The sequence below is a fragment of the Phalaenopsis equestris genome, unplaced genomic scaffold, assembly GCF_001263595.1.
Source record: "Phalaenopsis equestris unplaced genomic scaffold, ASM126359v1 Scaffold000436, whole genome shotgun sequence".
NCBI classification, from domain to species: domain Eukaryota; kingdom Viridiplantae; phylum Streptophyta; class Magnoliopsida; order Asparagales; family Orchidaceae; genus Phalaenopsis; species Phalaenopsis equestris.
This window is the reverse complement of record NW_018164877.1, coordinates 792011-815028: the sequence shown is the minus strand read 5'-3', so window position 1 is coordinate 815028 and position 23018 is coordinate 792011. Positions and strand designations below refer to the sequence as shown.

The 23018-nt window shown below is 35.0% G+C and overlaps 1 protein-coding gene across 2 annotated transcripts; it reads left to right on the top strand.

Annotated features, from left to right (window-relative positions):
• The first annotated feature begins 1736 nt into the window (after window positions 1-1736).
• LOC110027711 (dCTP pyrophosphatase 1-like) lies at window positions 1737-8843 on the top strand. 2 transcript variants are annotated; one of them, XM_020729241.1, is made up of 2 exons: window positions 1737-2014; window positions 8478-8843. In XM_020729241.1, exons 1-2 carry the CDS (start codon window positions 1874-1876, stop codon window positions 8691-8693), a joined length of 357 nt encoding a protein of 118 aa, XP_020584900.1. In that variant the 5' UTR covers window positions 1737-1873; the 3' UTR covers window positions 8694-8843. The 2 variants fall into 2 exon arrangements, with proteins under 2 accessions (XP_020584900.1, XP_020584899.1); XM_020729240.1 differs by having other exon boundaries at window positions 1750-2014; window positions 8469-8842.
• The last annotated feature ends 14175 nt before the right edge of the window (window positions 8844-23018 follow it).

Sequence of the window (23018 nt, the reverse complement as noted above, 5' to 3'; positions counted from 1 at the left end):
TATCATCAACATCTAAGCTGACAATCAAAACATCATTTATGCATATCACCAGATATTGAACTTGCATCTCAACATCATATTGGCTTGCCTAACCCCACCTCTCTTTCTCTTTTTCCTCGATTTAATATCAAGTTATTATAGAGCTTTGGTATTAACTTGAGCACTTGTATTGAAATAATTATTTATTTTTTTGGAAATCAACATAATGTCTTCAAATTATCCCCTTCCAAGCCATGCCATGAAAACTTGTTTTCTCGCTCTCAAATTAACTTTATGTTATCTCTTGTTTAAGTCAATTCAAGCCCTTTGTTATTTCTTGTAATATGAATGATTGAATGAAAATCTTGTTTCAAGTTTATTGCTATCCACCATAAGTGAGATATTGCTTGAGCATGCGGGTTCGTAAACCTTTAGAGGATTTATAGAGTTCAAGTCAGTTATTTGTGACTCTACTACCGCTGCATTGATAACCACATAATATTAGTATTGGGAAAATATTAAATCTAATGATTATAAATAAGGAAAGTGTGCATATTAGAAAGATTGATATTAAGTAACATAATATGAGAATATCTCATCATATGATCTTTTCTATGTTTGAAACATTCATAATTTGTATGTCATAACTCTCTCTTATTTATAGGAAGGATTATGAAAAATTTGGAATGCATGTTGAAGTGTAACCCTAATTCATCCAAATTTTCCTTCCTCCCATTTGTTAATAGTGAAATAACCTCTATTCATGAATGTAAACCGGTTTACATGAAACCACGTGAATTTATACAGATCATACTGTTTGGAGATTAGAAGTTTGTCTAAATGAATATAGGGCCTTTTGAGATCAAATCAAACAATTTATCTTGAAAGAGAGGATCATTAAAACCTTTTGATTTTTTTCAGGGGTAATAATCCTACCTCCAAGTACCTTCTCATGTCTTAAAATCTCTCTATCACAATCTAAGACCCACCAAGAGATGAAGAGAAATTAATAATGTAGGTCCAAAGAGTTTCTGGTTCTGTATAAGCTCTCACTTCATACCCCTCCAAGCCCACTTGCTGGTCCTCACTTCTCATAAATTCATTAGCTTTTCTCTCTTCCATTCTTTCAATTTGCAGACAACATCAAAAGAATCACTAAAAGTTGTCATGTTATCTTCCTTTTCTGTTTGCATACATACATACATACATATATATATATATTTAAAAGAATTGGCCGGAGGCTATTATACGAGCCCCGACCATCCCTCACGCGCCTAAGAATTCGATTACCACACCGTACATTAGGGGAAATCGAACCCCAGACCAAAGATGACTTACAACTGATAACCAGATGCCCAACCAACTGATCTGAGCACGCGCGCACACACACATATATATATATATATATATACAATGCATCTTATTTTTCCTAAAATATCGACATACATACCACTCCTCTTATGTATTTACATACTAACACCAAAATTTAAATATTTACCAATACGCCATCTTTTCTATGCATAAAAACCCATAACAAATTTTGCAATATATAATTATGTAAATGCCCCTTTCTTTACACCTTTTTACATTATTCTTCGAAGGTCTAATATGTTATTAATGCAAAAAAACTTAAATATTACTGCAAAAACAAATTCCCAATGCAGAGCAAACCAGGATCGTCAATAAGTTGCTTGAAAAGCACAAGCACCTTTCCCTCACATGCGCCTATTTAAGTAAATTATTCTATGCTGCCACATTTAAAATAGACATATTGCATGACTTTCTTTAACTAAATTGCTATAAAAAACCTTTTTCCACCTTAATTACAACGCATCAGAAGAGCTGCTTCTTCCCCCCTCCAGTCTGTAATCCAAGCAGGAGAGAGGGAGAGAGAATGGAAGGAGGAGAGCAGGAGATGGAGGAATTGGAGAGGAAAGATGTGGGGCTGAAAGAGCTGTCGAAGAAGCTTCAGAGGTTTGCAGAAGAGCGAGATTGGGAGCAATATCACAGTCCAAGGAATCTTCTTCTTGCCATGGTGCGTTTTTTTATTCCTTGAAATTTTTTTTTACCAGACTAATTTTGGGGATTAATTTTAATTAATACTTTGTTATTATATATAAATATATATATCATATAATGGATTATTAGCTAATATTTAATAAAGTTTAGGGGAAGTTTTAAGTTATGTAACTCTTTGAAATTGGTTTTCTTGAGATTTAATGGTAATTTATAGAATTTAGAGAAGGCTTAATGCATGGTTTATTTTTTTATTAATTATCATACATAGTTTTTTTTTTGGCACTAAAAAGTTGAGTTGCCCGTTGGAAGCTCTCGATCGCCGGAGTCGAAATCTTGTCGTCTGCTTCGGAAGAATGTTTAATATATATATATATATATATATATATATTTAAAATATATTATGATTAAAATATCTATGCTTATTCTATAAAATTGAAAAGGTACCATAATTAATCAGAACAATATTTCCTTCCAAATTTCAAAATCCCAAGAAGAAAAAAAGAAATTTTTTTATATTTATCAGTGAAAAAAAGATGAAAAAATGACAATTTATTCCGAATTAATAATACACATTACCCGGCCATAGTGCTCTTTTCACATGCAAATAAAATTTGCATTTATTTATTTATAATAGCTGTCAATCCATATGCTCCTTTAGAGCATGCACCACTTATTGCCTTTTTTCCTTTGCTTATGACATAAATGCAATAAAAATTTGCAGATGCATATAAGATAATAGGAAGGTTAATAAGAGAAAAACCGAATGAATTAGATAATTTAGTGTCTGGCTAGAGGCAGGCAACAACAATAAAAAAGCAACGCATTCTACCATTCTTATCCTATACTTGCAAAAAGAATATAGAAGAATGATGGTGGCCATTAGTCCGAGGAGGTGGGAGGGCAAATTAGAAGACTAAGATATGAAGAGCTAGAGGGTTCGAGCTTTAGTTATTTGTAGAATTAGTTGTGAAGTTGTTGCAGACTAAACTGTTGTTCAAAAAATTGTGGCAGCTATTATAAATTTAAATTATTTTCAAAAGTAAGACAAAAAATTGTTAGCAACTACCACATTTAGTTAGGTCAGATTGCAAAACACAAAATTTCATCGCAGTTTTTTTGAAAAAAAAAAAAAACAAATAAAACATAGTTTTGCCAATGCCTGAAAATACCTGAAAGTGTTGTGCGACACTACACCACCACGACACCGCCGCCCCAAATACAACCTAAGGTAGCGAAAGCGGAGGCCATAGACGACGTGGCCTTAAATAAAGAGTTAGGGTTTACTTAAAAGCTGGAGGAGATTAGAGGACTACAAGTTTGTTTGGGGAAGGTAGAGGTGATTATTACAAATAACTTTTTTTTTTTTTGAAAAAGTCAGATCTTTGTTTTTTAGCAGCTAGCAGGTAGTCAGATTTGGTGGGAAAATATATTTTTCTACTGCAGCTTTTTGAGAAAGCAGACAAACCACAATTTTGCCAAACACGATAAATGACAGTTTCACACTGCTACCGCGCCGCCGCCCTAAACACAACTTAAAGAGAGAGATTAGATACACCTACAATGTTTGGGTAGAGGAACTGAAGTGTCAACGGTTGTTGGCTACGAGCAAAAGAATGAGTCGTTACAACACGATAAATCGATTCATTAAAATTTTATGATTTATTCTAATAATATATCTAGACACAATCTTATGGTTAGGATAATACTATTCTATCAAAAACCAATATATAAATAAATATATGGTTAGGATTTCTAAAAGATCTTTTTTTTGTCATTGTTTTTATTATGCTTTATAAAGATGGGCACAAATAAATAGGCAAATCTCATTGGCCTTTTGACTGATTTCATTAAGTGGGAAAGCTTGTAGCCGTTATGTGGAACAGCTAAGATATGATGTTATGTGACTGTCTCCAAAAGAGTGAAAGACAAGTGGGTGGGTGTGCATAAGTTGATTGGTTTCATGTTTTCTCACTACAAACTCTTTCCTTTGCCTTTTCATTTAAAATATACAGAAGTGCTAGATCTTTCACCAATGGCACCATGCATGCTGTTTAAGCATAATTAGGCTATTTAAGCCACACTAACCAAAATTAGCAAAATAAGAGCAAGGACGTATGGAAGTTATCAGGTTGAGGTATATACATCTCTGTCAACCAAACACGAACTATGTTGAATATGAATGATTCTTTTGCTACTTGGTGCTCTTATATGTACATAAGAGCTAGTAGGCCCGATATGCTAAACATCTATACGCTGAAACTTGTCAAGTTTAAGGGTTTTTTCTTTTTTTAAGATTTGGTGGCAAGTTGGTTGGCAACTGCTTCGTCGGTCTTAAATCCCTCTGACCTAGGTTCGATTCCTGTCGAGGACGATAACACATACTTTATGGTTTGGTCTAGAGGTCTGCTTCCGCCTCTGACCAATCTTTTTAAGAAAATTTATCAAGTTTAAGTTGTTAAAGCTGCATGTAGGATCTCAGTCGACCAAGATCTCGTCTAGGCAAACTCAAACCAGGTAGACAAGAATATCGAGCAAAATTAGACAAGTCTCCTCATGAAAAGACCTTGAGAAATGCAAAACTAGTCATCTCATTCCTAGAGGATAACTCAAACCAAACTCATCAACTCATATGTTGAAGACAACACCTTTGTAGCTCTGTATCTCATCCCTTATGGATGATTCAATGCCAGCTTGACACTTAGGGTGCGTTTGGGGCGGCTTGTGCATATCCAGATAAACAGTTTATCCTAAAATGAGGTCCACGGGTAGCCCGCGGGGTTCGAGCCGCGGCCTGTGTTTAATGTAGAAACCCAACCACGTTTTCAGATAAGCTGCCGAAACGTGTTTTTAAAATGGCGAGGTGGTGTTTTCAAATGGTGAGGCGGTGTTTTCACTTTTATGTTACCCCAAACGGGCCCTTAGTGTACAACGAATGATTTTAGGACGACTCAACATCTTGCTAAAGTTAACACTCACATTAGCTCAATAGTATAGCTAATGTCTTTCCACGCGGCTAATCTTGCAATTAAAATATTTCCATTGATAGTATAGTTGGAGGTGTCAAGGTCTATTATGTCTTGCTATCTCTTTAGATATGTTCTGATCCATCTTTCTTGAAAATAAATGATGTATTTTACAAGCTACAATCCCAAGGCCCATTTTCTAGGCACACTTCTATATTTTCTATATGGCATTTTTAGAAAAACCTAAGAGTTGTGTCAAGGGAATCTTTATTGAATATAATCCATTGATGCCATCCTATATTGGTTTAATCAAGCATCATATCGCTTCATCCTCAAATAAGGCTTGCCCAATTTCCACCAAACAACATAAAATTTAACATTTTTTAAGTGCAAATAGTGTGAAAATGCAAACCAGGAGTCAAAATGCCATAGATAATCATGATCGAAGTCGCCCATCGAAGGTGAGAGCGGTGATAAATTTCTCAAGTCCAATTAATTATAACAAATGAAGGAACAACTAGCACTCAAGATATGAGAAACTGTTGGGCAAGTTCGACAACAATCTTCCATATTCTTTGTATAACTAAAGATTTGTTTGGGGCAGCTGCAGATTATTGATAATCTACAGATAAACAACTGATCCAGATAAATTACTGATCAGCAATTGATCCAGATAAGTTGGCTGTTTGTTTGGTTTGTGTGTTTGGAAAACAACTGATTTGCAGCTGTTTCTATATAAATGACCATTCTGCCCCTGTACAATAATGTTGTTTACGACAGAACTGTCATAACTATAATAAATCTGTTAAAATTTGTTATTAATTTTTTAGTGCAATCATAATTTATTAATTTTGACATGATATTATTCCAAATGCTTTATAAATCTGTTATTTTTATGAAAAATCTTTACTCACCAAAAATATTATCCTGGACAAATACTATATAGTAAATTAAACTAACTTATTATCTTGGATAAATAATATGTAGTAAATTAAATTATTTGTTTGATTACTAAATTTTAAAACCTAAATACTATCGGAAAACAACTTGAATAACACTGGCTCGAGCAGAAGGCTTGAATAACACCGCATAACTCACCAATAACACTAAAAACCTTGCTAATAACACCACAATAACACATGAATACTACTGTAAATAACACCGCAAAACACCGCGAATCAACGGCTTTGGCAAAAGACACGAATAACACCGCGTAACTCACCAATAACACCAAAAACCTAGCTAATAAAACCGCAATGACACATGAATACTACCGGAAAACAACTCGAATAACACTGGCATGTAATTCAAAAGCAAAACTAACTTATCCAGTAATGCAGTGAAGTAAGAGAAAACAAATACCCATGACGGCGTTTTGAAAACGCCTAGCAGCTGTTCTGCTGCGCCAAACAGGCCTTAAAACACTTCATAGAGGTGAAACTAGCATCACATCAATAATCATCTGGACTTCCTGGAGTCCATATACTCATCCATCACGCATAATGACATCAATGAGATTCTTTGAAGTAGGGAGATTAACATATCACCTAGCCAATTAAATTCTTCTTTTTAGGGATAACTAATGATGTTTAACCACTAAGATTGAAGATACTTAGCTAAGCAGATGACTTACCAAGAAAAGTCGGGCCTATTTGACCACATCTCTTCTTTTGAGTTAATGAAAACTTAAAGCAACTGTTGTGCATACACCAATTTCAATGGGGGTCATGGCATCAAGCAGAGCTTTTCAATAGTCTCCAATTAAATCTTGATATTCTTATATGGTCAATTATCAATATGTAAGCGGTCTATATTATTGTAGCCTTCCACCATCTCAACATTAACCAAGTGGCCCAACGGACCAGGTAATATAAATTACATGTCGCCTCTACCAAGTAAGACAAACGTGAGAAGAAGTCCAAATGATATGCTGCTTTCTGCTTCTTTCATTCGTATTTATAATTCGGGGCATTTACATACATACCACCCAATTCCTTTGCCATTACATAACTAACACCTAAACTTTACTTTTTTTTTACATTTATACCAACCAAATCTTTCATATAACGTAAAAAAAATCACTATTTTAACTTTTAAGAGATGAAGTATATATTTTCATCGATGAATTAGACGGCATATATGTAAAAATTGAAGTTCAGTTGTTAGATATGTAAATACATAGGATGTAAGTGGAATGTATGTAAATCCTCCTTATACGTTTGATCTCAATGCTGTAATTAAGCTGAAGATGTTGATGAACTCTTAAAAAAATTGTATTTTGTTTTCCTCAACCTATTACAGTTGTTTTGTATTATTAATACTATCTCTAGTTCCAAATCAAGATACAAAATTTTAAAATATTCTGCTATATTTTATATTAAAATATAAAATAAATCAATAGCAAACAAAGCAAATTCTTTAAATTACATATGATATAAATTTTTAGAAATGATATGAGTGGAGTTCACTAGGTGATTATGGCCCTAGTGAACTCCACTCATTCCTTTCCTTCTTCTGGCGCTCCCCTTGTTCACCCCGCTCCTTCCTATCGCCACGACTGGCCCGCCTGTGGGACCGATTCTGCAGTTTTCAGCCGGTTTAGGGAGGACCGGCTCACATATAGGCGTAACACCTTCTGCGGCTTCCCTTGTTTGCCTCCGCTCCTTTCTGTCGCCAAGAACAACCTGTTTGTGTGCCAATTCCTCTGTTTTTAGCCGGTTCAAAGAGGATCGACTCACATTTAGGCATAAAATTACTCCTCCCAAAAAAAGCACATTGTCCTCATGGTGGAAGGATGAAAACTGCTTGTGGATCACCTTGTACGACTCCCATGTTGCTTCATAATCTGATAGCCCATTCTGTTTGACCAATACCTTCTTTTGCCCCCTTATTCCTCGGTGCACTCCTTCGATTTCTAATGGCTCTAAAATCACCTCCAAGTCTTCTGTCAGCTTCGTCGGTAGTGTGGGTGAGGGTGTATGATCTCCAATCACACGTCTCAGCTCTGGCACATGGAAAACCGGCATTGTATGGACGATTGTGGTAACCTCAAATGATAAGTCATTTTTCTGATTCGTGCCATCACCTCATATGGTCCATAGTACGTGGTGAAAGTTTCTCGCTTCTCTTTCTGGCCAATTTCTTCTACAACTTCAAGTAGACAATTTCCCCTGGTTCAAATATACACATACACAAAAATGAAACAAATTAAAAGCATATTACCAAATAAAATACAAACAATTTACATAGATGCCACATAATTTTACGCATTTACATATCAAACAATGAAAGTTCGACAATTACACTTATATTATCTTGGTGTCATAAACCTATGCATTAAAATGTGTATATCACTTCTAAAAAGACAGTAATGATGATATTTTTTACTTAATGTTAAAGATTTGAGTGTTACATTTGTAAATATGAATGTTTAGATGTTAGATTTGTAAACATGTAAGTATATATATAATTTTGAATTATTTAAACATTTTTATTTGATTTTTCGAGGTTGGGGAGGTTGGGGAGCTATCAGAAATTTTCATGTGGAGGGGAGAAGTGGCAAAAGGACTACCAAACTGGAAGGAATCAGACAAGCAGCACTTAGGAGAGGAACTCTCAGATGTTTTGCTCTATCTCATAAGGCTTGCAGATATATGTGGAATTGATCTTGGAGATGCAGCAACTAAAAAGATAGTAAAAAATGCCATCAAATATCCTTCCAAATCTATATAAATTTAGCTCATGAGACGCTCAATGCTCCTCTCAGCTTTCACTATATTTTCATGCCTTTTGTTTTTTTTTTTTTTTTGGCTATTTTCACTATAATTGTCTATTGTATTATGTATGGTGACCGAGGGAGTTGCATAAACAAGTTGTTTAAGATATAATGAAGTAATATTTATTATGTTTGTCATCGGAAGATTTACATATATACCACTCAATTCTTATGTATTTATATATATAACACCTAAACTTCAATTCTTATAGACATGCCACATCATCAAAGCATGAAAAGATGTATTTCACTTTTTAGAAGCTAAAATGGTGTTATTTTGGATGTGATATGAAGCCATTGGGTGGCGGAAATGTAAAATGTAAAGTTTAGGTGTTAGATATAAAAATACATAAGAATTGGTGGTATGTATGCGAATGCCCCTTTATCATATTAACAATGTGATGAAGCTTAAGAGCAAGATATATTACGATGAAGTACTTCTTCGGCCTTAGGAAATATGTTTTCAAAATGATGATTTCACTTTCTCATTCCAACTATGCTCAATATTTCAAAGGGATTTAATTTGAAGGTTGATGTGTTGAGAAATCTGTAATTCCATATTGATTGCAATAATGTGAGTGAGAATGTTTAGGATTTGTGTTCACAAAATCTCAATGTAACAATGATTGAACTAAAATGATGGTGTAGCAAAGTCTTACACAATTAGATGGACTAAGGGCCCGTTTGGGGCAGCTTATTTGGTGTGGTGGCGTTTTGAAAACGCACCTGACCTGTTTTGGTAAACTGCTTTTTGGAACTTATGCGTTTTTAAAACACTGAAAACAGTGCCGAAAACAGCGTATTCACACCGCACTTATCTAGGTGCGGTGGCAGCTTTCTGACAGCTGTCTGACTTTTCCAAAAAAGTAAAAATTTGTAATAGTCACCGCACCTAGCTTATCAACAGATTATTTTTAATCAGCTTATCAGCAGATTATTCAATAAGTTGAAGTTGCCCCAAACAGACCCTAAATCTCTAAAATACTTTCTATCAGGAAATAGAAAGATGATACATTTTTATCCTACACTTCATCAATGAAGGATATTTAATTGTATTTTTCAGGCTTTTCCTCTATCCATCATAAACTCAGGCAACAAAGTAGACATGCTTAATTCTGAAATTATAAATATCCCCTTAGTAGATACAGTAAAAAATCATCTTTTTTAGTCCCCCAATTCATTCCCTGAAGGTTGTTTTATTGTGTTTCTTTCATGCCACTGTAGTTTTTTAAGCTCATTTGTTGAATTAATAAGAAAAAAAATGTCTTTTTAAGGCAACATTCTTCATGACATGCTAATTACTTCTGATTATGCGTGTCCCCAAGATCAATCTGTGCACTTTAAAAAAGGAAAAAAACAGGGCATTTTCATACATGCCACACAGTTCTGTTGTATTTACACATTAAACGCCTAAACATTCATATTTAAATGCATATCACTCAATTCTTTCACATCACATAAAAAATGCAACCATCACTATCTGTTTAAGACTGAAATACACATTTTCATGCATAAATATACGACACTAAGGTGTTATAAATGAAAATATCGAACTTTGGGTGTTAGATATGTACATACATAAGAATTGTGTGGTATTAATCTAAACTTCCCTAAAACAAGATAGAAATGATGTACCTAATATTATACTTAAGGAGCAGGAATCATATAATAAATATGCAATGTGCAAGAAATAAATCACACCAAACATAGCCCACTTAGCAAAACCAGTAATCGAACAAACAATATGAGTAACAAGAATCTTAGACTCAGGCTATTAAGCCCACAGTTAAAATATGTCAACTTAAAGAGTACAAGATGTTATCTCAAGTAGGGCTGTCAAAAAGGTTCGTTGTTCGTGAACAACTCGTGTTAGGCTCGTTAAGAAGCTCGTGTTCGGCTCCTAAGTTAAGGAGCCCAACACGAATAACACGAACAAATATTTGTTCGTTCGTGTTCAGCTCGTTTTGGCTCGAAATACTACTAATCAATTATATATATATCTATGATGAGAAGTAATTTTAAAAAACTTAATTGACTACAAAGCTACAAAGATTTATAATCAACTAAAAGTATTTACTAAAAGTATTTACTAAAAGTATTTATGAAGAAAATAGAATAAAAATTATTAAATTAGATTCAAATGATGTTTTAAATCTTGCCTCAATCCTCAACATCTTATGACTATGAGATTAGGGTTGTCAAAACGATTATTTGTTCGTGAACGTTTCGTGTTCGGCTTGCTAAGCAAATGGGCTGAACACGAACACACTTTTTGAGCTTGAAATATAAAAGAGTCAAACACAAGCTGAGCCTAGGCTCGCTCGTTTACACCCCTAATCTCAAGAGTCTAAATCAATAACGTAGGATGAAAATTGAAAAAAGCTTTTTATATCTAAAGAACAAAGCAGGAGACGCCATAACACTAGGGCAAATGTAGTGGCCTCTAAAACAAGGCAAAACCAGGCAAAGGCACATGTAAAGCAACCTTTTGTAAAGCTAGTCTTCACCATGAACACAAATATAAGCTGACAACCACGTTAATGGCTGCTTAAATAAGACATTAAGAGCTAAGAGACAGTAAAATTCAATATAAATCGCTCACTCCAAGTTTCGTAACCTTGACGAGGAGAAAAAAATACGCAAGCAATAATGGAAGTAAATAGCCCCGATAATCAACAATGCTAGGGCCGAGCGAAGTTGCCTTTGAAGAAGGGAATGACGAAGAGAAGAGGATTTTAGGTTTAGGGTTCGTAGAGAGTACACTGAAGTAAAATCACCAAAAATGGAATGAGATTCTTGCAGTCCTAGGGTCACTTTGTTGCTTTGATAGAGATAGATTTCTCTATTAATGAAGAAATAGCGAGCATTGATTACGAAAACAATGTCAACGCGTTTGGAACAGAGGTGATATTTCTTGCTTACTTGAATCCGTTTTCCAGTTTTTTTCTTGGATTGTCGTGAGATTAATTTTGGATTATTTTGTAGTTAGGCTTTGTTATCTGCGGGTTATTTTGAAAAAATACTCAATAACCCGAGAATAACCCGAGAATAACTGAAGAATAACCCGAGAAAAAGTAACCCGCTAGTTCTCTAAAAAAATGATGAAATATTCTTTGAAATTATTTTGTATGTTTAATGGATGTATTATGGGTTATTTTTCGGGTGATTTAGGGGTTATTTTGAGTTTAGTTTTGGCTTATTTGCAAGTTATTGTTGAAGAAATATATAATTACCCGAGAATAACCCAACAATAACCCCAAAATAACTTAAAAAATCCTTTTTATCTGCATATTTTACTATTTTTGTGGTATAATTCAAATTTATAGTTACCTGGGCCAGGAAATGAATGCAATGATCCAATTGTTCATAGTTTTCTTAATACTATTGTCCATAATGAGGTAGAGGCTTACGAACATTGTTGCTCTTATGCTCATCATGTTGGTTTCACGGTCCGCAAGGACTCAACAGTTACTGGGCTAAATCCAAGCAAATTAAGTCGAAGGATTATATTTGTGGAAAAGTAGGTCATAACAGAGAATCACAGGTTGCCAATACGGCGGAGTACAGAAAAACGAATACAATGACTGGCTATCAAGCAATGGTTCGCTATGTGTTGATGTTGATGGCAATTGGACAATAAAGAAATTTGTAGAAAGTCATAACCACCCATTGGCAGAATCCGGTGACAATCACCTTCTACGTTCCAGTTGGAAGATTAGCGAGTTAAATGCAAATTTGCTGAGATCAATGACAGGTTCGGCGAATACATTTAATTTCCTTGCTACAGAGGTTGGGGGAGTTGAAAACTTGAAGTGTACGAGCCAAGATGCCTACAACTTTATTCAAAGGGAAAAAAGAAGTAGAATTGAACAAGGTGATGACAACTCTCTCTTACAATTATTCATGGAGCGACAAACCGAGGATATCATGTTTGCATGAGACTTCCAAAGTGATGAGCAGGGTAAACTTACAAGCTTTTTCTGGAGTGATGGGTATTGTAGACTTGATTATGATTGTTTTGGAGATGTCGTCATTTTCGACACTAGCTACCGTTTGAATAAGTATAATTTATGTTGTGCTCCTTTTATAGGGAATAACCACCATCGGCAAAATGTTCTCTTCAGATTTGGTTTTTTATCTGAAGAGATGATAGAGTCCTTCAAGTGGTTATTCAAAACATTCATTCGCATAATGGATGATAAGCATCCAATTACAATTTTTACAGATCAGGATCAAACGATGACAAGAGCCATTGAAGATTGTCTTCCACTCACAAGATATAGATTATGTCAGTGATATATCTATAAGAAATTTTCGTCGAAAGTTCATTGTGGTTTGACGTATAAGTGCGTTAACAATCTATTTTACAAATGCATGAGCAAGTGTGATTTCGAAGAAGAGTTTAAGATACTTGGGCTATAATGATTAAGCGAGGAAACCTACACAACAACGTGTGGCTAAATGCACTGTACCATAGAAGACATAAATGGTCAACAATATTCAATAACAAAATATTCGAAATGAGAATATTATCTACGCAAAGAAGTGAGTGCACAAATAATGTATGTCATGGTGCATCTAAGCCCACTAGTTCTCTCACTGATTGCTTTCTAGGTCTTGAAAATATTATGAAATCTTAAAGAAGGAACGTAAGGATGAAGACTTCAAAAGCTCTCAGAAAGTTATTACACCAGCAGTTAAAATAAGCCCAGTGTTGAGACAAGTTGCTACACATTACACCCGGAAGCTCTACTCCATGTTTGAGGAAGAGTTACTACATGGGCTATGTGGATTAACTGTCAAGTTCTCAGTTGAGAGTCCATTCAAATTCTATGTTAGGAATTTGGATAATCGGGACACGAGTAGAGCTTGGATTATTACATTTGACAGGGTTAATTGTGACATCACCTGTAGTTGCAAGAAATTTGAAATGATGGGGTTGCTTTGCGCTCACTCTCTACGCGTTCTTAATGCGGTAAATTTAACAAAGATTCTAGGGAAATATTTGTTATTGAGATAGTATGCTAAGGAAAAAAAAGTCATCTATAATAGTTTTGGATACACACATATGAAGGATTCTCAAATGTCCGACAAAACTTCCCGTGAAATCCTATTTCGGTTACACGCTTAGAAGTTTGCCTACCAATTAATTAATAATGCAGAAGTAAATGAATGCACTGAGACATATATGCTGGAATCATTAAAAACACTATCTGTAGGTGTTGAGGATATATTAAATGGGCAGGATCCTAGACCAAATAAAAAAACTAAAAAAAGAAATCACATAACAGAGAGTGCAATGTGAATGATCCCGCAAAAATGAGACCTAAAGGTGTTTCTAATGCGAGGTTGAAAGGATACTGGGAAAAAAAGAGAGCTAAGAGTATATATTTCTACATTTCTTACATTTACTAATCTATGTAACATTAATATACTCTAACTTGAACTACTGTATGCAGGAAAGGATCAAGAAGCATAAACGAGCCAAGAACCGCAAATCCATTACGACGCAAATATGATTGCAGAGTCACATTCTATGAGTCAGGTATGAAACCGAAATCCCATACTACTATTTTGGTTGCACATTAAAATATGGTCATTAACATTCATTTCTATTTACAATAGAAAAATGTCACACCGGAACCAACATACACCACAATTCTGATGCATTCCATTAGTGAGATCTAAGCCAACTGAGACAAACACCTTTGATACTTACCTTTTTATTAACAGAACAATGAACGCTTACAATATCTGTAAAGAATTGTGTAATATATGTTTTGGTTTTTGTGTACATATGATTGTTTTGGTATGTTTGTTATGCGTATTGTACTATATAAATCTGTGTTGAATCTATTGTAAGGAACCTAGCAATAATCGTGTAGTAATCCTGTAATAGTACCTCAGCAATAATCTATCAATAACCCAACAATAACTCAGCAATAATCCATCAATAACCCAACAATAGCTCATCAATAACCCATCAATAACCCAACAGTAACTCATTAATAACCCATCAATAACCCAACAGTAACCAATCAATAACCTAACAATACCCCAACAATAAACCAATAATAACCTGACAAAAACCCACAATTATCATTAAATAACCCAACAATAATCCAGAAATTACCTAGTAATAACACATCAATAACCCAACGATAACCCAACTCAATCCAACAATAACCCATCAATAACCCAACACTAATCTGGCCAAAACCTGCAGTAATCCTTAAGTAACCATGCAATAACCTAACAATAACCCATATATAGCCTAAAAGTTTATCAAGTAACTAAGTGATAACCGCAGTAATCCTTAAGTAACCCAACAATAACCCATCTACCAATTAAGGGAATGGCACTTGGGCTATCTTTAGGTTATAGTTGGGTTGTTGGTAGGTGTTCTACCATTACCCTAGCCCTAACCTGAGAATAACCTGAAAATAACCCATCTATAACCTAAAAGTAACCTAAGTGTCGTTGGGTATTGCTAGGTTAGGTTATTTGCAGGTATTTGCAGGTTATTGTTAGGTTACTCGCATGTTATTCAAGGGAATGACACTTGGGTTATTTTTAGGTTATCCCCTAGGTATTGCTAGGTTATTTCTAGGCTATTGTTAGTGTACTCGCATGTTATTCAGGGGAACAAAACTTGAGTTATTTTTCAGTTATAACTGGGGTATTCTTAGGTTCCTTTCAGATTATTGCTAGGTTATTTCTATGGTATTTTTAAATTATTGCTAGGGCATTTTCAGGTTATTTTTATGATTTTTTCAAGTTATTGCTAGGGTATTTTCAGGTTATTTATATGGTATTTTCAGATTATTGCTAGGGTATTTTCAGCTTTATACATAAGTCCGCAAGTACAAAGTCATATAGACATTCATCAATATTTCAATCATATTTATCATCCAAATAATTCAATCATTGACAAAATCAAATCAATCATATTTATTAACATGTTACTATCAGCATTTCAAACATATTTATAGAAAAGCATAGACATACAAATATCATTCAAATAATTTTTATCTATAAATTTCATATGCAAGCTCTGCCCTAAATCGAGGCATATCAGTCTGCCAGTTCTGTTTATCTTTCCAATCAATTTTGTCTTTCTGTACAATTGTTTCTATATATTTACAAACAAAAATACCCCAGTCAACACTATTATTTTGTGTGGGAAGGCCTCTGTTCGTGGTAACATCCCATTTATTTGGGTCATTGACGAAAGCTTTCTCGGCGTCCTTATGAAGATGTCTAATCTGGTAATAGCAATTCATATACTGTTTTTTCATCAACATACAGGAAAAAGATAAATTTTATTAATACTGACAATAACTCATCAATCAATCAAGAATAACATAACAATAACTTACAACTGCATGGATATTCCCTAAACCAATAATAACCCAATATTAACTGACTAATAACGTAAGAATACACTTTGAATTAACACAGGAATAACGTGAGAATACATTTTCAAGTAATCCTTGAATAACCAACAAAATAACATAAAAATAACCCACGAATAACCTGCAAAAAACTGATGAATAACCTAAAAATAACCCACGAATAACCTAAAATTAACAATAAGCTGCAAAAAACCGACGAAGAACCTAAAAATAACCTACAAAAAACCTAAAAATAACCGACAAATAAACTGCAAAAACTAACAAATAACCTAAAAATAAACAACAAATAAACTAAGAAAAATCGACGAATAACTTAAAAAAAACTAACGAATAACCTAAAAATAACACACGAATGAGCAAATAACTGTCAATAAATACTAAACTTAAGAGTAACCCAGGAATAATCCAAGAATAACCTAACAATAACCCATGAATATATTCCAAAATAAACCATGCATAACCTAGAAATAAGCTGAAAATAGCTCCCAAAACCTTCAACACTAAACCGTATACCCTCTAAGATAACTAAATGACAAAGAAGAGCTTATAATCCGTAAAAAATAACAGAAAAAACGATGACAATTACCAGGAAAAATTTTGCCCTTCAATGCCCTCCTTCATCCTCTTCGTCTCCTTCTATTTCTTTGACTTCGTCGGTTGTTCAATGTCTGTCTTCTCCTCCTCTTCTGATTTTGTTCTTCTTGGCTCTTCAGCCTACATATTCTTTGGATAATCTAACTCCATCGTGTTATGACTTCGAAGCTATCAAACGAAGGAAATGTAAAACCCTAGCAGAGCGAACAGTGAAAACCCTAGCAGAAAAATTTTCAAAAAAATATTTTCGAAATGTATTTCTCGACATTCTAAATGGCGGGATACTCGAAAAGGCGCGGGGACATCAGACCGGGTAGGGATTCAGCACATTAATTTTTTTTATTACGTGGAAATGAGGAACCCACATATTCCACGTGTCCGAATTTAATTGGATTGCAGACTTAAAGAATCGTCCGGAGTCCTGAGGGAAACATTAAGGCTGCGAAAGTTCAATGTAAATTAAAGATGAGTGCTTCAGATTTGGCGCGTATTTCACACAAAATGTATTTTATTTTATTTTGATTGTATTGAGTGTATTTAGTTGTATTAAGTACTTCAATTCAATCAATACAATTCAAATACAACAAAATATATATATCTGTGTACTCCGCTCCTAATAAAGTTCAAGTCCAATTGAGAGTGGCTCTAGCTCAACTTGAAAGTTACACCATAGGCTTTGTAGTTCTTTGGCTCGGTCATGTGGGTTGACGATGTGAGACAATTAATACTATCGGTCGTATGTTAGATAGGGACTATCGCTTGGTTGATCCTTCAAGTAAAGTTGACCAATTGGATTTCTCAAGATAGTTGGCGGGACTAATCCAATCAGTTGATATTAGTCGACCGAATGTATAGATCCTGTCATTAACCCAGAATTCCCATCGGGGGATTTTTTTTTTGGCTGAGTAAAACTAGGCCATCGGGTTGAGGGTGACTCATTGTAACCTGATGGGTAGTTCAACCATTGGGCAAGGAGAATATGCTAAAGGTGGTTGAGGCTCATGGCCCCACGAAGCTCCTAGGGTTCCCTTGGTTGTCTCTAGCTTCAGGATGCATTTCTTAGATGTGTATTATTTGCTCAGTTTAGATGATTTTTGACTAGTGTAAGCTGGCTGGTCTCTTGAATCGCTAGACCATTTTCTAGTGCGCCCACCATTGCCATGTCATTCTCTTGGGACGTCAGATTTCTTTGGGATTCACACTGACATATTTTCTTCGTTCACTTAGATATTTTAGCTTGGAGAAATTATTACATTCAGATATCGTTGTTAGCATCAATTTTTGGTGTCGCATAAGCAAGATGTTTGTTTGAGGGTACGGAACTATGCATAGCTTCTCGCCATCCAAGACATCTAATCAGACCTCCTGGGACATGCCCTAAACATGAAATTCAGACTGGTACCAACTTGGACCCAATAGTGGAAATTCACCGTGAGGTGATATTAGCTCTGACTCCAGATGTGTTTTACGTCCGTCCCGATGTTGAGGGACCCAACTCTGTCAATTTAGAGTCTTTCGAGGCCAAGAGTAGGCATCAATATCTTCCACTCGCATTTTAGGAAAATTAAGGTTTGAACCGATTTTGCCCCCACAGGGGTCGGGGCGCTTGTCGACACCAAAAGCCTCGGTTTGAAACCTATAAAATGTTTTTTTTTAGTTGGGTCATTATTTAGTGATACACAATTTTTCGTGGCATCGAATTGACGAGGATCTTCCTACGATCATCTGGGCAAAAATTAGGTTTTGGAACACCTTACCCACGCTATGGTTCGGGATGACTGTTAGCGGTTATTTCCTCGATAATTGTCAATCAAAATATTCATTTTTGAAGTTAGGAGACTGTATTTCAGACATTCCAGAGCCTTTGTAGCTTACGAATCGAATAAACCCTCTGTTGGACGATTTGTGTAAAACTAAGGGCTTTCGGGCTAGACCAACACCTAGGCACCAGTCCTGGGCACCTAGGCCCCAAAAAATTGCATTCCAAACTATTTTCCTGAGCCAGGGAAAGTAGGCTTTGATTGTGGATAGGTCATCACCCATTTGGGTTATGGTGACTCACCCTCTACCCTTATGACCCAGTCTGACCTTGGAAGCATAGACTAGATCCTATGGGACAACCCATATATTTCATAAGGCCTAGTAAGCCACCATCTGTATGGGATCTTGAGAAACTCACTCTCTGCTCGTATTGATTGGCACGAGCTTTGAAGGCATCGAGACGCTCTTGTGAGATAACCATCATTTGTGACACCCTGTACTATTCATTATACAATTGTAAGCAAAATTCCTTTAATAGAGAATATTCTTGGGCACCCCCCATGACGTAATTAATCTAAGAGATACGTCGCTTCATGAATTGCTCTTGACCCCATAACAAGCACACACACTTGAATCTCTGGTTGTGGGTTGCTTCCGTGGGGTCTTCTTCATTGACGTGTTTCCAAGGCATTTTTGATATGATCTTGTTTGGACAAACGCTTTTGGGCTATCACGCGAGGTTTGCCTTACGAATGTTCTCAATGTTCTTCCTGTCATTGGTCTCCATCACCGTATGTCTTTACCTTCTGATTCCTCTATTCTCCATATCATTCATATGATCCAGAGTAGATTTACTCATAAAATAGAATTATACAACCATGGACAAGCCGGCGACTCAAAAAAAAAAAAAAAAAAAAGAGCAAAAATAATATTCATTCGATTAACTCGACAACTTAATCCAACATCTATTACTTAACTTCATTAGATCAATCTGACAACCAGTACTTGCTCAACTCGACATGTCAACTCAACAACTCACATTTAACTAGATCAATTCAATAGGTCAATTCGACTACTATTTGATGACTGCATTTCAAAAGAAAAATGAGGATGTGATAGAGGCCCATTGGGCATGCTAATATCTTCTTTGGCTATGATGGCCATTTATTTGTGTGGGTGTGTATGTGTCTATATATATATATATATATATATATGTTTTTTCAATGTTTCTAAGGGCTATTTTTCTCACGTTTTCCTCCTTCCATTTAACTAAGGCACACCACAAAAATGGATGATGCTGACCTCTCAACTACGCCCACATTCGTTTAATGAGGATAAGCAGTTCCTTCCAAAGAAGAGGTTAAAATTATTTTGCTCAAGATTTATAGTGATGAATTTCGTCTATTAATGACTTGATTCATTTCATTATTAGCACATTTTATTCATGTGCTATGGTATTTAGAATGTGCACTCTCACAATATTCTTTCTAGGTTTAGCTATCCATTAAAGGGTGAACTTGATTGCATCCAAGTACTTGAACTTTAGTCTTTTTATTCATTTAGACTGCCACGACATGCACAACTATTTGTACATATAATTATCGTGTTCTAGTAAATTCGTGATGGTGGAGTGATATATTAATATTTTAGAAATATCACGAAGATCCGACACACGCACAAGTAAAGAGAATTTGATAGAGAATCATAAAAATTTTTTACGAGAAGAACTCGGAAGGAAAAAAAAATCACGAGACATAACCTTATTGAAATGATTTCACTATAAAAAAAAATCACGAGACCTGATCTAATTGAAATGATTCCACTATGTTGTCGTAAGTTATAAGAATTGGCTGGCCCTCCATTAACCGAGAGTAATATTAAATAAGTGGGATCAAGGAATTGTGAGAAAAGACTAAGAAAATGGCGGAGACCCAACTGTCGTGAAGAAAAGCTACTGTGAAAGTCATGTGCTAGGAAATTTAATGACTGCCTTCGGTAGCGGTGACCAGATGATGGAGGTATCCTTAGATCCATACGAGAAAATTGCTGACCATAGATCTATACGAGAAAATGTGTATTTCATTTTTAAAAAGTTATTGATAATTACATTTTTTTTTAATAATATGTATCTAAATATGAAAGTTTAGATGTTACATTCATAAATACATAAAAATAGTGTCGTATGCATGTAAATTCGCATTTTTTATCAAAAGTTTTGGTAAAAATAATCATCATTAGCCTTCCCGTAATCAAAATTTAAATAAAAATGAACATCAATTGAAGTTTAATTTGTTACAAATTAGTAGATTAGTGATTTGAATGAGGTTTGTCCCTCTTCACCCTTCCAAAACAATTCCCGCTTAATTTTCTTAGGCTTATATATATATATATATATATATATATATATATATTTAAAAGGAATAGTTTGAGACTATTATACGACCCCCGCCACCCTCATGTGTCTAACTATTCAAGGGCCACCCTCACTACTGGAAAACTGGGCAGATGAGAATTTGAACCCCTGACATGGGAGGATATATATGTGATATAAAGATTGGCTAGGAGAAATGTAAAGGAAGCAAAATTAGGGGTTAGATATGCAGATGTATAGGAATTAATTGGGAATAATAACAAAAAGCAATGAAAATAAGAAAAATGAATAGTAAATGCAGCTTTGCCATGATGCCTTCGTCATCTACCAGGCGAATTATTATGGAAATAGCGATGTCAACAGTAATTACTTTAATTTCAACAATGGCTGCTTTGTCATTTTCCGGCGTCAGCTTTTATCCTTCTCATGCAACACAAAGCCGACGTGGTAAAAAGAAGATCTTCCGAAGTTATTTCTCCATATCATTTTAGATTGTATATGATAATACCTATTTCACAGAAAAAAAAACATTCCGTTCTCACTGATGATAACATCTCTCGCCGCCGCTGACGTGTATGACAATGTGACTGCCTGTAACTGACCGCACAGATAGTAGTCAGACAATTTTTAAAGTATCATTGTACTGCAAAACACTTTCAAGCGAGCGCTTGGATTCTATTTGAATTTTTTTTTTTTTTTTTTTGCTTTGCATAACGATGACAGACAATTTTATGATGAACTCAATTTGATAGTTACATACAGAGCCCTGAAGCATTGATGTTTACAGACTAAGCACCCAATTATTTTTTTGAATTACTGTGAAGCGAGACGGAGCCTTTACAGTTCATTTAGCTCTTGTATTAAGAGTTTGTCACATTTAATGATTTTTCTCAATATCAATTGGAATAGGTTTCTATCCTTGAAAGGAAAAATTCTCTAACTAATCTATACAAGTATGTTACATCTCATCGTCTACCTAGCCTTCATATGTTCATTGACCGCCACCTCTATATATTGTATAAGGAGATGGTCATATGGTGTTAAATTATATCACTTGTTCTTCTCATTTGCTTAGCCATGCATGTGTGTGCTAATAGGTAAGAGTGGTGGTTGGTGAAATGATTGAAATTTCGTAGCTAATTGTATTGGCCAAAGTGTCATGGAGAGATTTCTCCATTGGATGGTAAAAAAGAATAAAAAATGAAGGAGAGATGGCAATTAGAAGCTTAATGCCCTCTTAGGAGGAAATCAATATATTTTATATGTTGTTAAATGTACGAGGCTATAGTATTTTTTTTCTTTGTGAGCATAACAATTGAAAGAATTGCGCTTAACAATGAAGAATGCAAATATGTTGAGATAGATAACACTGGTGATCAGGAGAAAGAAGAAAGAAGAAGTGCTAAATCAGAAGGAGCACTGGAACTTCCTCAGACTCCTGCGACAGAAGTCAAAAGATCCAATAGAGCGACATGACATTTATACAGGTATTCTTATTATTTACACTATTTGTTACGAATTGATAAATGTGAATTAGAATGCTTTGAGGAGACCACTCAAGTTAAAGATTCAAGGGAGTGAGGCTTGCCAAAAATGAAGAAATGCAATCTTTAGAGAAATCAGATTCGGGATTTGACGAGCCAAAACTTACTGTGGGGGCAAGATGCCCGTACAACACAAGTGCACGTTCAAGTAGTAATGCAGTTAGAGAGTATCACGTATCGATCCCACAAGAAAAGTATAATAATTACTTCGACAGAAAAATATCTAGTTTACGAATCTGGTGAACTTAGCTTAACAGGTTCATAAAGAAGATTTTTAAGTCAAAATCCTAATTAATATAAATAGATCTTACTTCAATAGAAGCATAAAGCAAAATGAAAAAAATCATAAGAGTTCTTCAAGATAGATGAGGCTCACGCCTTCGTGATTCGAGGATCATGGTGATCGTGGCTTCCTATAAATTGTTTTATTTGATCGCTGCAATCGGTGATATAGTAATCCTTATGCCTTTGTCTAAGTCAAAAGAAGTCTATAATCCATGAAGTTGAGGTTTCCTCATTCTCCATGACATTCCACTAAACTGATCCAATCTTCTGGGTTGATGGCAAAATTCCATTGGAATATGTCTATCATCTCAG